The sequence below is a fragment of the Colletotrichum karsti genome (genome assembly GCF_011947395.1).
Source record: "Colletotrichum karsti strain CkLH20 chromosome Unknown Scaffold5, whole genome shotgun sequence".
Taxonomy (NCBI): Eukaryota; Fungi; Ascomycota; class Sordariomycetes; order Glomerellales; family Glomerellaceae; genus Colletotrichum; species Colletotrichum karsti.
Genome location: NW_024065905.1, coordinates 1334170 through 1352542, shown reverse-complemented (window position 1 = coordinate 1352542; position 18373 = coordinate 1334170). Strand labels below are relative to the sequence as shown.

The window sequence follows — 18373 nt, the reverse complement described above, 5'->3', positions numbered from 1 at the left end:
ACGTGGATGAACATGGTTGCTTTGATGACATCAAAATCATCTAAGAAAACCAGACTGCCATGTCATCTTCATTCCGTGCGCCTTAACCCTCAACTACAGCCGCGTCCGACTTTCGCCATCTTGCCTCCTGTCGACCGGACTTGGATTCAGTAGAAACGTAAGAGTATAAAGAGGTTGTTTCTGGGATTACGCAGAAACTGCCTCAGAGAGTCAACATATCGGACGTAGGTAAGAAGAAACCTTTCTATGAAAACTAGAAGACCAATTCAGGAGAGCTTTATGAATTTGTGATGCACGATAATGCGACAGTCAATACTAGATGTGGAATAGCCGTGAATTATTTGTAATTCGTGAAAAGTGAGGTTTGAGCTGACAACCTGATATAATGTTTATCAAAACGCGGGAAGAAGACCTTCTTCATCTTCTTGTCTGGTACGAGCAACGAATCCCCAGACTTTAGGTTAGATGTTGGAGTCGAGTTTGATCCCCAGTCCCCAAAATAAGACGCTGACCAATAGTTTATTACACCATATGCATGAGTGCACTTGAATTACTTTTCTTGGCTTAGATCGCCCCGATTTCTGCTCTGTGTAAAATCTCAATGGCACCTTTCAGCGCCTCTTGCAAAGTACTTGAGCAGCACAAGCCAAGATGTTTTAAGCATAAGCTTGATCACCAATACATCTGCATGATTTGAAACCACTTCCGTGTGTCTTGAAGCTGCAAGTAATATAAAATAGCCTCCTTGGCCGACCCCTTGCGTCGTTCGTGCTTCCCGCCGCACGGATGTGTGGGGGTTGACGTTCCCGAACCCGCGGTGTCAAACAAACATTGGATGGCCGCCACTCCACAGATGGTCAACCGCAAACATGCCGCTTCTTTTCCACACCCTGTCATTTGACCTTTCGCCCGTAACCGCAAACATTACTAACACTTTGTCATCTCCCTTGAAGAAGTTGGATTCGGCGGTGACGACATGAGAAGTCTGGCGACTGAGAAGATCTGTCGGTTTTTCCAGTCCTCATTCCTCCGACGACCGGATCAATGACTCCAATGACAACCCGGGATTTCGACGATTATCCACCTTACGATGGCAACAAAGTCGGAGGTTTTCCAGTTGAAGAAGATCCCCCTCACCTTAGTAGCCTGACGTAAAGGTAGAGTTGGCGCATGTCGTTGGTTGAAGCAAGTCACCTGCATGAAAGAACTGCAGAGACCAAGGCAACTAACGCCGGTCATGCACCGATGATCCCACAAACATGCACCTCACCGCATGTTTGTATGGACCGCACTGCGGGATTTGTGTTCTAGATTTCGCGGTTGACGAGGGGGTTCGAATCCACCTCCTTAGAGCCCTGCATGATATACCGATACAGGGTGACATCGGCTGCAACCCAATCTGTAAGCAAATCGCGATGTTTGCGCGCGCGATAACAGCTGATTTCAAAACTTTTGGTAAATTGTGGTCACAGGAAGAAACATTGTCTCGCTCGAAGCCTTCCTAGTTTGTCCGTCACATAGCTTGCTTACCGGGATGATGGTCCTTGTCATCTTTCGCCGTGACGCACCTCACCTACCTGATTGGTGTCGGAAGATTGTAATCTGGACGGCGATCCTCCGCACCTGCCATCTTGAGCGTTGGTTGGTTCGTTTATATCGTTTAATTCTCCGTTTGAGGAATCTGGCGGCTACGCCGGCACCTGAAAGTGGTCTAACCTGGTATGCTGCCGGCCGCGAAGATGCCACGGGATCAAAAAGCTCCCGAGAAGAAGTTGACTTTGCTCTTAGAGTTAATTCTATTAAAGAGGCCAGGAGTTCCCGGGGATGTCCCTTGATGTATCGTCTCCGTCAACGCTTAGAATCAGCAGAACCACCTCGGCATCATCTACCTGATATCACACAATGAAGTTCGCTACAGTTTTCGCTCTCTTCGCGACATCAGCCATCGCCGCTGACTTTGGCAAGACTTGCAGAGATGAACACATCGACGCTGCCACCGAGGTTCTGTCAGCGAGATGCGACACTGGAGATGGAAAGGGCACTCTCAAAGACACATCCCTCAACCTGAATGACTGCTTCGGATACCGTGACAACAAGATTCAGGTACGTATCGACTGCTCTCAGGACTTAAACATTCACATGGGCGGCGCGATGCTTGATCACGGATGCGACGCCACCCACTTCCCGGTTCTCTGCTTACCTAGGTTGCTGACTGTTCCTCAACAGGCCGTCAACCAGGGTCACTTCGGCGACGTCTGCAGTGATTGTTTTGCGTACCGTCTGCCTGACCCTATCTATGAGGTCTTTGGTGTCTTCAGAGTCTGGATGAACTGCACTTGCGGCTCACCAACAGAGAGCACAATCAACCTTGGTAAGCAACGTTATGACTTTGCAACTTGGTTCAGCGTAGAGCTTGTGGTTGTGAGAATTAAATGCAGTTGCTGACACATCCTTATAGACAAGACCAAGGTGACGAACAAGTTCGGCGACTTGGTGTGCGCATAGGAAGCTGGATCTCTCGGTTGAGCGTCTGAAATTCCAAAGACAACTTTGCTTGTCAAAAGTTTCCGGAAATTCGTTGCAAGGGTATGCGGTTATGTTGTACCGCAAATTTGGAGCCCATTGGGAACTTTCCAAATGCGGTTGAATGGGTTATGAGTTATTGAGGCAATGAGGACTTGTCACTACTTGGGAACGCATTTACTTTAAAAATTCATGTACATATTACGTTGTCGCAGACAATAAGAAAAGCTCGCAAGCTGGTTTACTACGAACGACGTCGTGTTGTTGATGTTTATCTACGGTTGTATTACGTCGCGATGAGTCTGATAATGACGTGCATGGACGTCAAATTACGCGTGTTCGACAACGTACGAACCGGAGGAGAACCTGATAGAGCTTCGAGTATGCTTTCTCATGAATGAAGAGTTGATTGAGACTCTGAGTATTGATACAATTGGCATCCAATGTCTGCCTTCTCTGACGCTTGGAGAGTTCCGACTTTTAACCAACCCTCATAACCCAAACCCCCAAACCCTAAACACCCTACTCCGCGCTACGGCCGTGATGCCATTATCATCTTTCAGAGCAAACTCAGCGGAGAAGGTGCCAAAGACCGCTGTGGCCCAGAGATTGACAGGTTATTCATCCTTCTTGCAATGGCCGGGAGACTTTCCCAGTTGTACTCGTGCTTCCAGGCATTCTCCTGCTTCGCCTGCAGGATGAACTCATAAAGATTCGCCATCTCCCCGCTGTCCCACATGCCCTCTCTTCTCTTCATCCTCCTCAGAAGGTCAATACACCGGCGCTCCAAAGCGTCGTTCTCGCAAAACGCGCAGATGTAGGACACTGACGGGACAACGTCCGCTGCCAGCGAAAAAGTCGGTCTCGAGCCGCTCGTCTTGCCGAGGATGAGTTCTTCGGCCATGTCGACCAAATCATATAGCTCCGTCATATCTGAATGCTTCATGTCGCATGGTGTATCGTGAGCATTAAAGATTTCCCAACTCTTCTTCGAAAAACGGAGCGATTTGAGTTCCTCTTGATCCGCGAGTGACAGCGCGTTCTCCGAGAGACCCTCTTGAAAAGCGTCGAAGCGCGCGCCCCAGATCTTGAACTGTGCGTCGGCCTTATCCCACTCTGCTTGTTTCGAACTCTTAGTGGAAGCGTTCGAGTCCGGCGACCCCTTGTCGTTGCTGTCGGGCGTGGGCGGGCATGATTTGCACTCCGACCCATCGCTGCAAGAAAGCCAGGACTCGTCGAATGCCTCGGAGAACGCGACCTCGACGAGATGGAGTTGGTACCGGGCCTCGGAAACATTGGCAAACGGTTTGTTTTCGTCTTTCCCTTCGGCCTCGACAAAGAAGGATAGATCGGGTACGACGTCCTCCTCGATGAGCATAGACGCATCCATGCCCATGCAACTAAACATGCCAGCAATATCGCAGAGCTGAGTAAAGTGTTTATCGACGGTCTCGGCAAGACACTTGTCGTACGATGAAACCGAAGCTGGGTCTCTCCGATAAGCAAGTGCTGCCTGATGGATGGAGTCTAGCACTTTTGCCCCGGATCTCAGATGCTGCACGGCCTTGTCGTACTGGCCTCGAATTATTTCGTAACAGACAAAAACCAGACAGCTGATTAGGGTGATGCGGATGTTGACTGGAGATGGGTCGGCCATGATCTGGATCGCTTCGGCAACTGCCTTTCGGTAGTGTCTCGTCGCCAAGTCGCTCGCTTCCAGGGAACCTTCGGCTATGTGGACGTCGTGAGATGGATTGTCTAGATAAGCCCTGTGAGCTGACCCAAGCGCAATAACGGCATGCCTGACGGAGTCGGAGTAGTAGCCTAGAGGTAGGATGTAATTGCTCCAGAGTTTTGCTAGTGGTGTTGACGCCCCGAAGTCCGGAACCGTACAGTTGTGAACATGGTGAAACATCAACCTCTCGATGCTGGATCCCGAGATGTCCCAGTCGACTGGTGCTGTGAGATGAATTACCGAAGTATTCCGAATCTGCCGCGCCAACATGCATGATGACATGGAGGATATGGAAGAATTGGTGCTTGGCGATCTCTTGGACTGAGGCGTATTCAGATCCGGGTACCCATCGCATTTGTGCTTATCCTTCCTGCACCTCTTGCAGGTAGGCTTCTCTTCGTCACATTTGACATGGCGGATTCTGGCAACGGGTCAGTTTCTGAAGATGAGGTTTGTCGAAGCGAACGAGGGCTATGTGGCGAACTGTGAGAAGAGGCAGAAAAGGCCTTACTTGCTGTGTCAAAAGGAAACTCGGAGTCAGTCGAACCAGTCTTGAACCAACTAAAGTGGTATCAGTGTTGTCACCAACCATGTAACGCATCCAGTCCTAACCTTTGACGCGCTCGCCCTAGTCCGCTTGGGCTTCTTGAGCACAGGGCCCACCGAGAAAACTCCCGTCCCCGGAATATGGGAGTCCAATGGCATACTGGATATCGAACGCAGGCGGACACCTAGCAGACAAATCAAATTATGAGGACGAACGGAGTTGGTGGCAGCTGGCTGAAGCGAAGCATCGGGTTGTGGGATTTGACTCTCGGGAAACGGATTTCGCGGGGACTGAGACAGGGTACGCGCCAAGCAATGTCGATTTTGGGCAACGTCCACTATATAAAGCCAAGTTGATCAATTCCGCGTGCTCGCGCCCCTCGGCCGCCGACAATGCATAGCCGGCCCCTGGTTTGCCCTGCGACGTAAGCTCTGGAGTCAGGGACGACATGCGTTTGAACGCTAAGATTTAGTATTTTACGACGCAGCCAATAGGAAATCTTCGGCACGCATTCTTAATCATGAAATATGGGGGTCCCGAGGATGAGACCGTTCGAAGTTCCCGCAAAATTGTCTGAACTTGACAAAGAAACTCGCCCAGACCTGAATGATTCATTCGGCGACACCGACAAGAAGTGCTTCTTTCAGCCCTACCGGGCCATCGTGCGTTGATAAGATGGCATGAATTAGGGTTGCTCATCCTATTGGCGTGTACACTTTCTCGAAAAGAAGCCAGACAACTACCGCTAGCTGAAAATGATTCAGCCCCTGTTTTGGACCGTTGGCTCAAGCACTCCACAACGAAGACCCCTGTTTGAGTCTCAAGAGTCTCCGAAGTAGCATCGCCGAGACATCATTCTCCTTGTGTGAGTCTCGTAGTGTCTGGTGTTGTAGTTGCGACAGTTGACGGTAGATGAGATGAGAACGTGGAGGCCATGAACATTACTATCGTGTGTCATAGATCGATCTCATCCGATTCTCGAATTTCTCTGTTCTAACAGTGCCCTGTGCCTAAAGCCTCCGCATAACTGGCTAAACTGCTGCCTAGACGTAATTTCAATAGCTGAAAATGTAAAGCTTGCAACACGAACCACTGCAACTCCGGGACTATTCTTGGCTTTGGTATCGTCGAAAGGGGACCTTGACTTCATGTTTCCCTGAAATTACCGAGAGCGAAGCAGATCTTCTTTTTTTCGTCTTTTTTGAATTGCCGTGGAATATCGGCAGCAGAGACTTCTATCTGTGCGCAACCATGTGATAGCGACAATCTGCAAGCTCCTTACTCATGACAGGATAGTCCTTGTAATCATGGCACTTAAAATCTATTCTGGAAACTGCCAATTTTGTGGTTCCTCTTTGGAGGATGAGTCGGTTCAAGACTGCCACCGCCTGTACAAGCAACCGAAGGTGAAGTTGATATGAGCAACTCGGCGAGGTAATCAGCTCATCACACCCTCCGACATCTAACTGAACAGACTTCAAGGTGTTTCGATCATGATCCACGTTCATCAAATGAGGCAAAGCTCCCGTAGGTTGCCGGTGGGAGAAAGCCTGGCCAGCTCCCCCCGCAAGCCCCGCGCCGAGAAACATGACTGAGACTTGGGGTCGAGTCCATGCTTCAAGGACCACATCGCCGGGAGAGAAGCGCAGCTGGGGCTGTCCCGATCGCTAGGACTAGGACTGTACTCCGTACGCGGCAGTTGTCTCCGCGACTAGCACAGGGGAACTTCTCCAAGATCAACTGTAACGTTGACACGAAATACGGAGTAATTTACGGTTACGCAGTGTTTGAACAAATAGCATTTGATTCCATGTCAGTTACTTCTTACTGCCCAACGTATGATTGACAGATTGACAAAACATAACCAATCCCTTGGATATTGAAGATGGGAAGCAGATTTCCGAGCCACCCACTTAAGCCGCATCCGCCTCCTTTCCACTACTCTATGGCCTTATACTGTAGCTACCCACCCACTAATCTTATTGATGCACCTGGCAGTAGCGCGCGAGATGGGGGCCGTTGATGTACTACATCTAGGTATCCTTGTAAGAGAAAAGTGCGGAAAATCTTCCGAAACCCAGTTCAGGGCATCTGATCTTACCAAGGTGCCAATATTCACATCATCAAAAATGAAGATGCCGTAGGCTTCAGTTCTGGTTAAGCATATTCTTAATTGCATACTTTTCTCTCAAAGCATAGCTGCAATCCTGCAGGAGCAGCATGTGTGATGTTAGCTGGGAAAACGCTGTACCGCGGAATAATGTTTGACGCGACCACATGGCTTTTCCGGCAGGCTAACAGGGAGTCAGTCCTGTCAATGTGGGAATGAGCATGGTAGCATTTCGTTCACACTTTCGAAACAAGATCCCAGTAGACTGGACTTCCTTGAATGTCAAACCGATCTGACAACTTGAAATCGCAAGGTTATTTCTTCGCTGAGACATGCACGCGCAATTTACTTCGGATGACTCCAACCTCCCTGTTACGACCTTGGCTCGAAGCTCGTCTCACTTTTGGCGGAGAGAACCGGTTAGGTTTTCCAGGGGGAGCTGGCTAAGATGGACCCCTTGATTCACTTTCGGCCCTTCTGCTGCGGAAGAGATCTGGGAGACATCTTTTAGCTGACCAGGAGTTGGGCTGGTTGGCATTACATCTCTCTAATTCAACGACAGGCACAGTAACGACGAACTTCTGATGTTGCCAGTATCTTGAACCCTTCTCTGCGACTGACGTGAAACGTAAGACATACACATTAAATCAGCCACGTCAAAAATGCTGCCCCGAATCGGCTTCGCCGGTGCAAGTCGGACCCATGAGCCAAATATTCTAACAAATGGGATTACAGAAGCGACGTTCTAGAACGCGTCTAAGCTGCGGGAAGCTGGCGACGCGTCTCGTCTTGGCTACTAGGCTTGCCTACATATCCAGCACGACCAACGATGATCCGGCAATTTGTTGCCGTTAGAGGCAGCTTACGGACTCACATTTGCTAACGACCTAGTAACGACCGAGGCCTCCAGTAAAGACCCCCACTTTGTTATGTACACTAAAGACGTGGATTGAATCAAACGCAAAGCCCCGGTGCTACACAGCCCCCTTCACAGATACGATGTAGTAGGCTGTGGGCACATCGCAAGGCGTTTTTTTACCTGTTTGGCCGAATTGAGAAACATCCAGGTTCTTTTGTTTTCTTACGCGCCGTCAAAACGTCCGTAGAGCCTCAGTTCACCCGCATCTCGGGCCCGTGATGGTCCGGTAATCTTATTGTGACTTCATGTCAATGGCCCAAAATAGTTGAGAGCCCCGGGTGAGGCCAACTGTCCTGACCTGTTCAATCGTCAGTATATGACTGAGAATGTAGACATGCCAAGCCTAGGATGAAGTTGAATAAAATAGTCTCCATGCAACTGAAAGCTACGTACGTCCTTGAAGAGGGCCAGCCGGCATAACAGCATGTCCGGGCAAGTCCATATCAGGTTTCGCCGAGTCTGCAAAAAGTGTGGCTTGGTATTTGATTCTGAGCGCCGAAGCGAAGAAAATGATGGACCACAGGTATGCGCGTGCCCTCGCTCCCCCCGAGATTCTCCAGTACCGGAAGCCGCGCCTCCCAGGTAGGAAATTTCATTTATGTGCCATATCAACCCAGCACTCGTGCCCTCATACCAGCGAAAAGATGATACTGACGAAACCAACTGGCTCACAAAGACCATCTTCGCCGAATCCATCTTCTGAGGAAAAGCAAAAAGCAGCTTGAGACATGTCCTTGGATGCGTGAGCTCGACAATATCCTTGCTGCAGGCAATGCCAGAGAGACAAACAGAAGGTAACTGGAACCATAATCCCTGCGTATGGCTTTGTTGGTTACTTGAACTGACGGTTGTTCATAGCAGTGCATACCAATCCCGATAGTATGGGCCAGAACGAGATGTCATCACTGCATCATGAACGACTACGACTGTTCCCCAGCCATAGAGATGGTCTGTCAAGGAACCCGCAAGCATCTGATGTCAACGAAAGCACCATCAGGTCGCTTCATTCTACACTGAAGGAAGGTTCTCTTGCAGCACCTCCATCCATACACAAGGCCGAAGCGAAGGGTTCAGCAGCTTGCTCCAAGTCGCTACAGTTCTCTCAGCGATCTGATGAGAAACGGCAATCGTCGGCGATATGGATTTCTGTGCCCTCAGAGTTAGAGGCCGGAAATGAATCATCCGGGTCTATATGCCAGTCCCCAGATACCTATGAAGAGTCCATGGAAGACCATGCGCCGGGGCAAATGCCGAGACTCCAACTGCGGGTACAGGAGGCCACACGAAAACTAGACATCACATCCTCAACAAGATTCTGAAGATACTACGAGAGCGGCTTGGAGACGAAGTAGTTTTCAGATGGCACCGAGTCAATCCACCCGGACAGTGAGCTTTGCTGGAGCGCTTGATAAAGGGTCGATGGTAGTTGAAAAGAAGACGAAGCTGTGATTGAGATGCGTCATGCATGCAGCATATGATAACATAAGCCCGATAATTCGAAATAATACACCCGAAATGAAGAGAATTTGAATCAATTAGCTCGAAACTAGGGAATCTATGTTCTCAAACTGATCATGCCACGCGACGAATACTTCTTCCTGTCTGGACTGTGGGCGTTCAAGGTTCCCCTTCCTCGGGTTTCTGGCCATAGACAACGTTGCTGGGAATGCATATGTGAGAATGGTTCTAACATACTTGCGCGGACACTGGAACCAACTGAGGACTTACTAGTACAGCCAGGCGTAAATCTTGGGGTTCTTCAAGTCTTTGCGCACCCCAGACAGGAGGACAAGAACTTCTTCCTTCGTCCACCCAAGAGCCCCACACAGCAGTCTCAGGGAGAAACCCTCCAACCCATCCAGTAATTGGATAAGCTCACACATCCCGATGTCTTTGAGATGTGGATCCTTTGCCCACGGGCCGGCTGGGATCTTGTACTGGTGATGTTGGACATTGGTCAGACCGGTATGGTCTCGCACCAAGGTTTTCAGCTTGGGGCCAACCTGTCCATCCCGACCTGAAGCGTTGCAAGCATCCATGAAAAGGTTCACCCAGCGCAGGAGCTCAGTGTCTTTGATCGAGTCATCATCTGAGTAGATCATGAAGCTCCAGTCTTGAAACTCTGCCCAACCGCCGGGGTTCAGGTTCCTGGGTGGTTGTTCAGTATTGAAACTCTTGCAGAGGGAATCAAGGCATATTGTCCTACTCATAGACACGCTTTACATATGTCGGCCAGTCTGCAATTGACCCACACATGTAACGACTGAAGATGAAGTCGTATTTCTCACCAACCCATTCACTTTCAACGTCGTCGATCTCGAACTTCACATTGGGCAGAACCCTACATCAGAGTCAGCTCAAACTTCTTTGACCAGTTTCACTGGTAATACCAAGATGGTTGGATAGCACTAAGATCATTGCCGAGGATCTGCTCCGTCAGCAAAGTGGTTTCTTTGGCTGATGAACAGCAAATTCAAGACGTACCTCCGCATTGGGAAATAAATCGCTGATTTGAATGGCCCCTGAATATTTTAGCAATACATCCTCGAAGTAGAGTCACTACTATCAGGGTATAGGCGACTAACAAATACCAGTTCCCGTGCCGACGTCAAGGATTCTTTGAGTCTTCGCCGGTTGAACCGGAGCGAGAAACAGCCTGTCTCCGATTGTCTTCACTAGCAAGGTATGGCAGAAGTCGAGCCGCTCCAACTCACTCTAGAAAGTCATGACGAGTTAGTCAAGCTGTGAGGTGCTGGAAGTTAGAACGTACCTCGTCATTTGGAAGAATGTAAGCTTAACAACACCGTCAGAACAGAATCGATAAAAACAGCTGGCCTGGGGCCAAAGACAAAACATACCACCAGGTCGGAAGGAATGGTATCGACGACCGTGCTCGGTGGGGTAGTCAAGAACGGAGGATGACAGAGATGCAGTGTATGAAGAGCTACAAATGCGAGATGTTAGCTCATTACGTCAAGCCCAAGCCATCTTAGGGTCTACTCCCTATTTACATTCTGTCGTCGATGGTAGAGGCACCGTCCTATCAGCAGTTCAGTCAAGTCAAAAATTCCAATGTACGAAGTCGAAGACACGTACTGATTGAACGCCATCGTCGTCGTCGATGGCTATGTGTCCATAAGGCTCCGCCGCGAAGTCATTTCCAACTGCTGCATTCATTCTAGATCGCTGGGACGCAAAGGCCTTCCGACTTTCCAACGAATTAGCTGATTGATCTTCTGCGAATAATGTGAAATCTACTATACCTGTGTTGTATTTGTACCAGTTGAATCGGTTTGGGTACTTCCACCCAAGTGACAGGACTTAAGATGATTGATTCTACTAACGTGAAAGAAGAGGAGAGGCGAGGATATGAAGGGATCAAATAACATATTACGACAGCAGAACAACCCCGCAGTCTTCTAATCCATCACCTGTTGGTGCTGCTTCTCGTTGGTCGTTCTTGCAGCTACAGTCTTGGTTTACAAGGGCCTGTTGCGACTCGTTTTCCTAAATGATGAACCGTATCCACCTCGCAACATTTAATGCGTCTTCAAGCGTAGTAGGGGCAATCTGAGTGGCTCAGGTTTGCAGTCAAACCCGCAACTTGCAGCCTTTGCATGCATGTTTGCAATACTATGAGCTGCACGACGACCGGGCAGGGCGGCTAAAGCTATAGATAATGAACACGGCCAGGGGGATTGAAACGTAATCACAAACTTGGATGAACTTATCGCTGAACATGCAAGGCTTTTTCTCCTGGATGCAAGCCTCCAACAGCGTGGACGGAATGCCGTCTCGAGCAAGAGCAGTACTTCGTAAGAGGGTCTCCCAACTTCGTGCTGATGCAGAAAGCCTTCTTACCACCATCGCATATCCATTTGATACAGTCAGAATCCTTGTTACAGATCGACGTGTTCGGTGGAGGGTTCAATAGAATTCGACGGATCGTAGCTATAGACTATGCAACCGGCGTCAAACCAGCCCTTAGTCGACAGCATATCTGAGTTTTGACGTTTTTTCTCGCACTTATCCATTATAGTGCCGAATGCCTGATCGCAGTCACTCTCTCTACATCCCGTGCTTGCGTGTGAAGTGGTTGAGAGGATGAATTCGTATCCATAGGCGTACATCGCCGATGTGGGAATGATCTCCCCGCTTTTCAACCGGTTGCAGAAATCGCCATAAAGGGTTGACTTGGATGCGTTGGGGCCACCGACGGTAGCTTTGTAGACCGGGCTTTCGTCATTGGATCATGCGGCTTTGGGCACGTTGTCGGGATCTTGATCGCGAAGGATGCTTTCCCACACTCGAGGGTTCTGAAGCCATATTTCGAAACTTTATTGTCCTAGGGCGAGCCTGTCAACTATTCATGTCAAGTTTTTGCAGTCAAAAGTTGTAACCTACAGTCTGAGTTGTCTCCAAAGCCGTTGATGAAAATCAGCTCGCAAGTATTTTCACATTTCACCATCCACCGTAACCTGACCAGCTGACGGTTGAAGATAATGTTGGTAAGATCGATCAACGCCATGATCCAGCATGAAAACTGTCTACGTATACCAGAAATCTGACGCCAGTCTAGTACTATCACGTCAGGATAAGACCAAAGGACTCAATGCAAGGAAGAAACTCTCGCACCTTTTAAAGAGCTTCTTCTCCAAACCTTCCTTGCCGGAACTGCAGTATGCATTTCCCGTAACGGGAGGGAATACAGGAATCTCTTCCGGAAGGCTATCGTGAGTTCAATCGAAGATGGTCTGCGGCTTATTGTCTGGGAAGCTCATGAGCTGAAGAACATGATGGCTGCAGTCACAGCCGTCATAGGGTCCCTGTTCAGCCTTTCCCAGCAGATTTGGCTGTATATTGAAAGGCTCCTAAGGTATCACCCTGTCATAAACTTCGCTGGGCCCCCTGATGGAGATGAAGAGAACCGGCGTCTTCTTTCCCTTCGTCTTTTAGCATTCCTTGGATCCGCATCGCGGCTGGTCTGGACACGCAATTAGTATGGATCTGTGTAAGTTCCATAGATAATTAACTTACCAGAACAGCATCCGTGAATGTTGGGCAGCTGCCAGCTGTCGTTATTCTTGTGCGCGTCCGGCTGGTTGCTAAGACGGTCTTCACCAGGCTGTTTACGACTATGGCTCCCTTCACGGCTATTGCGCTGACAGCAATTCCCTCTATAATCTCCTTTTGGTACAGACGATAGAGCATACCAATAAGACTCATACCAAGTGTCCCAAGGTCGCCCGCTACAGAGATTCCAATCCCTCCATCCAACGCCGAAGTAGACGGTCTAGGGATCACAGCTCAATTCGAAACATGGATCGACAAAACCAAGAAACGGACAAACGACAACATTAACGAGTGGAACCGCGAGGGTAATGTTGATGTCTGCAAGTACCTCTGCGAGACCTGAGGCAAGCGCCAATGGCCAACCGTCGACAAATAATAGGTGGAGAAGACACGTCTACCTGAGCAGGCACAAAGGATAGAGGACGGATTCCGCAGGGAATTCAATGACGGCAAGTTCAATCACTTTGAGAGTCTGGTCACCGCGGAGCACTGGATTCTGTACGAGCTGTTCTACACTAAGCACGGTAGCCGGAAGCAGGACAAGGGTAAGGGAGACATCAGTTGTTATGGGCTCGCGTATGTCGTGCAGATCCACGAAGCTATCAACGCCGACAAGTCCATAAGCGTTCGAGATTCACCGCAAAATAGATCGACTGATCTTTGTGTTTCAGACTCAATGGCATACCTCGGTACTATGTTGCAACTACTTGGCTAATGTTACATGATAAACAGCGAGGGAGTCGTCATGAAGCATTCCAGAGACTCCAGCTAGTTGTCGAATAGTCGTGCTTGATGGCGCCATTGAATCTGAGTTTAATATGAAGAACCACTTTGCAATTAGAAAAATTCGATAAACAAGGAACTTTGAACCTCTCTGAGCAGGGTTCTGCGTATCTGTGAAAATCGCTCAAAAACGAGTTGGGGCAATTGAGCATGAGATGAACCACCACGTAAACGACGTTTCAAGCCACAAAGGTCTGAAGGGATGTTGCTTGCGTGTGTTTTGAGGATTGTGGATCAAAGAACTGAATCATGTTTGCTCTTGATATCGGCCTGTTATCCAATCGATGGATTAGAGACGATGAGGATCACTGGACACTAGCGTAGTGTTTTGCGAGAGACGACTAGGACCTCGTTGGATTACCCAATTGACTGGCACCAACCATCAAGCCTCTTCGACGACTAACACTAGCACCGATCAGCTAAACCAATCTACCGGTGAGTAGACCCAGAGCTGTAAGCTGACTTAAGGCGAGAGAGCTTCTAGAATATTGATTGGCCCGCCTCTGTGAGACATCGTTCAACCCGCCGTCGAGCAGTGCCACCACCACCGAGATTCAATACGAGCTGGAAACCCAACAAGAACATGATCAAATGTTCGTCGCGTGCTCGTGCCCAGCCTCGGTTCATTCAAGAGGGATTCAGCCATCCTATCACCTGCACAGCAAATCACATCGCCAGGGTTGTGTCCCCCTCCCTTTCACGCACCATCCCGGCCTGAATAGCTCGATGCGTCTTTTCGCCCGACATGAGCAGCGTCCAACAGCTCGTCCGTCCAACACCCACATCAGACAAACGATTCGTTCCCGCCCAAAAAGCTTAACAAGAACGCACCTGCGGTAGCTCCAGGTCCAAGATCAGCGCCATACCCTCCTCGGCCATCCCTGTCGCTTCCCCCGCGTCTTGCCCCGTATCGGAAAGCAAGCCCGACCCCGGCAGCCCGGGGTAACTGCGGGGGAAAGCGGACTGGGCGGAAATGGCTGGGCGCGATAGAGAAACGTCGGTCCAATTTTGGTTGTGTGTGGGTGGGTGTGGGTGACATCCCTCCACCCGCGTCGTATTAGTGATGATATTCCCAATGTGTCCGTATTAGCATGACCTCATGCCGAAGAGCCGTCGGCTGGGAACCACATGTGAAAGTCGACTTTGAGAGAGGAGAAAGATGGTCGTCCCCGAGGAAGCTAGCAGACAGGCGGCTGCGAATGAGCAGCTGAGAGCGTCGACAAGCTCGAATCGCCCAGCTCTAGTCATGTCCAAACATTGACCCAAGCAAACAAAATAACGTGACTACCCTTGAGCTCCCCGTTCCCAGTCCTACCCTCTTCTATCCATTCGAAGAAAAGCTTGTCACCATTCTACTCCTGCATGCATCCAGCTCCCCCAGTCTCCTCCCACGAACGAATTGGACGCTGTATCTTCAAGTTGACAACGACCCCTTGAAGCATCTCTCGTTTCACCATCTCCCAATCCAGTCCCAATCACAATCGCTTAACGACCTCTTCTTGGGATCGAAGACAAAGAGACATCATGATGAAGAACGTTGTTGGTCTCGTCGCCGGCGTGCTAGTGCTGGCGAGCGGTGCGGCCGCCGCGGAAAACTGTGCGAGCGTGGCCGTCACCGCGATCCCTTCTTGCGCGCAAAGCTGTTTCCTCGAAGGCGCGTCTTTCGTCGGCTGCGATAGCCTCGACTTTGGATGCCAATGTGGGAAGGAGGCGGCACTCTATGCTGCCATTGAGCCTTGTGTGGCAACAGGTTGTCCTGCTGCGTCGTTCCAGGCTGTTATCAACGGTGCTTCCTCTGGTAAGTCGCTCATTTTCTTGGGTCTTCAAATCAATCATCGTGTTATCCTGCGTTATTGGTCTTCTTTCGGAATATACGAGGACGACATCCAAACCAATCCATCTCCTGTACTTTAATACTAACGCTGCAAAGTCTGTGGTTGTGCCGGCGCAGGTGCTGCTGTCGGAACAGTCTCCGGATCTATGGTCTCGGGCATCTCGTCGCCTTCTGGCATCGGCTCGACGATGGCGACAGCAACCGTCAGCCCTTCGGGCTCGGGCGGTGCAGGAGGTTCTTCTGCTTCGGCGACTCAAGGCGGTGGTGGAAACCCCTGGAACCCGCCTCCCACGGTCGGCCCAATCTCAACCTCATCTCCGGTCAATGCGGCCGGCCGTCAGTCGGCATCGCAATTTGGCCTTCTCTCCGTCGCCGTTGGTGCGACAATACTCGCGACACTCATGTCTTAAAGATGAGGGATGGAGGGCTCGATTGGCGTGACCGAGACCGCCACTCACGGCACACCCAGCTTCACAGAAACTGAAGAGGCTTCTCGATTCACAGAAAGTTACGGAATTATTTGAACCATGATTTACAGACGGATATACCCAGAGGCCGGCGACCTACATACTCAGCCAGACTCTTCTTCAACCAACGAACCCCCGCGAACGACTGAACTGTTCCATCTCCTCAGAAAGGGTTCAATGTGGGAATTTCCCTCTATATCATCAAACCTCCATTCACTGCCGCGTTCCTGATCGCCATAGGAGGAGGTCAAAGGACAAACGGCGTCAAGATGTGGAAGAGTAGGATGGCAGCTGACGAGACGTTTTGACGGGTTCGCCGGGGACACGGGTTAGTTGTTTAATCCTAATTATATAGAAAGCACACTTCGATCAGTCGAAATTGCTTCAGACATTTATGCGTCTGTAGATTTTACCTCATCTGCACTGATGCAGTCTCGCTCCTTTCAAGTTGCACACTACGCTTAATAAAACTCAATTCTATGCGAATTCCGTATTCTATGCAGATAATGGGTATCTATCATTTCCGCAACATTCCGTACACCCCCTCTACCAATACTTAATCAAAGGAGTGACCCGTACCCAGAATCTGAAGGCTGCGGCTCCTTTCCTCTGCTGGATTCCCACTCATCTTCACCCAGGAAAGGGTGACTGTAGTCGAACTGATCCCCGCTACCATACATTTCAACGTCCTTGAAGATGCTATCGTCGAAGGACGTAGTATCAAAAGCCGGGAGACACGCACTGCTCAAGTCGTTTAAGCTGTTGGCACCCTTTAGTAGCACGAAGGTTTTTAAAGTACCCAACGACTCCTCTTGCACAATATTTGCAAGCCTTTCTTTTGCCTCGCTTGACATAATCTCGAATTCTTTCGTCAATTTCATAATGATTCTTGAAGGCAAGTGCTCCATCATGAAGGTCTCGTATGCTTTAGGATCTATCAGTGTCGTTGGCCGATCCGTGGTTTCCGCTGTTTCAAAGTCTTGTAACGGAGGTAAGCTGATGTTCGTTTGAACAAATAGGTAATTGCCATATTTTGGCTGTTACATGTACTCACATGGGCTTGGTATGCAAGACTCGTCAGCGTCCGGGAAAACAATGACATATATCTCCCTCCATCTTTCAAGAATGGGAGTTTTGCTTCCCTGTCGTTTCTTATTGATGTCATCCCATTGAAGTTGGGTCATGAAGCCGATGTCCGTGGACACTTCACGTAGTCTACACGGTTCAGGCGATCTAAGATGATCTTGTAAGAGACGGTTTGAGTCGTAATACGAGCCACATCGTTGGCAAGTATGTTCTCTAAAATGCTTTCGCTTGAGGTGCTCCCTTGAAATGAGACGTTAACTTGCATGTACGGCCCATGTTAGGTATTGGTCGCTCGAGGCTTACTTCATCCTATGCATGCCATCAAAACCGGGACCAACACACGTTCTCCGAGTCAAGAACTCTGCTGGAAACCGCTTCATAAACGGACAGGCGATCCTCAGCCTTTCATGCGTGTCGTTCTTTCGGGAATCCGAATCGGGGCCGTCCCGGTCTGGGGCCTCGCCGGAATCGTCATAGTCATCGACTTCAGGGCGAAGCCTTTTGGCTTTCCTTCGTCCACCCACACTTCGATCCCCAGGTCCTCCTATTTCAGCGCGCTGGTCGTTTCTTGGATTATGAGGAGAACCTGCCCCTGTTTGCTGTACTTCCAAGATGCCCAGCTGATATTCAACTAACCGGCCGAAACGTCCCAGTGGCCTATTTCCTGGTGCCTGGGCTTGTGCACGGGCGATCATTGGTGCATCTGTTTCCATGTCGGTTTCCTCAGGCCTCATGGATGTTGAGGATCTTGAGGGCAATGAAAACTCGTTGGCGGAAGAGGATCTTTGGTCTTGACGACGTCTATCGGTCTGCTGGGCTTGGTTGCCAAAGTTCGGTTCATACTCTTCTTTGATCGTGTTTTCCAATTCGGATACCTCTAGTACTGCTGGAGGCACTGAAGAAGCAGTCGAATTCTGCTTTGCGGAATCGACCGCGCCGTCATTGGTCCAAACAGGACGCTGGCTTGGATCCGTTCCGATGTCGATGTCATGTTTCTCCAAAAGACTTCTGAAGAGTGTATCGAAGCTGAAATCGACCAGGTTTCCCACCTGAATTTCGGGCAGCGGTTCAAACTTCTGTATCTCGGTTTCTGGGGGCAGGCAGGAGGGGAAGTGGTTGCCTTGTTCGTAGTCAGAATCATCCGACTCACTTGAACCCAGAGACTTTTGTAAGTGACAGAGATATGGATCGCCTTGCTGGTACGCGAGGTCCATGGTGAAGATACTGTGAATGACGGGGGAGAGACTAAACACGTGCACCCTTGCATTCCATAGGAAGGGTGAAATGCCTCGTGTT

At 49.7% G+C, this 18373-nt stretch overlaps 2 protein-coding genes across 2 annotated transcripts; both read left to right on the top strand.

Annotated features, from left to right (window-relative positions):
- Positions 1 to 1902: 1902 nt before the first annotated feature.
- Positions 1903 to 2505, top strand: CkaCkLH20_02408 (uncharacterized protein; the record flags this gene model as incomplete). The annotated part of the gene is made up of 3 exons (XM_038885127.1): positions 1903 to 2103; positions 2227 to 2371; positions 2459 to 2505. The coding sequence occupies 3 exons, from the start codon at positions 1903 to 1905 to the stop codon at positions 2503 to 2505; spliced, it is 393 nt and encodes a 130-aa protein (XP_038749915.1).
- Positions 2506 to 15214: 12709 nt separating this feature from the next.
- CkaCkLH20_02407 (putative CFEM domain-containing protein) lies at positions 15215 to 15934 on the top strand (the record flags this gene model as incomplete). The annotated part of the gene is made up of 2 exons (XM_038885126.1): positions 15215 to 15488; positions 15621 to 15934. 2 exons carry the CDS (start codon positions 15215 to 15217, stop codon positions 15932 to 15934), a joined length of 588 nt encoding a protein of 195 aa, XP_038749914.1.
- Between the last annotated feature and the right edge of the window lie 2439 nt (positions 15935 to 18373).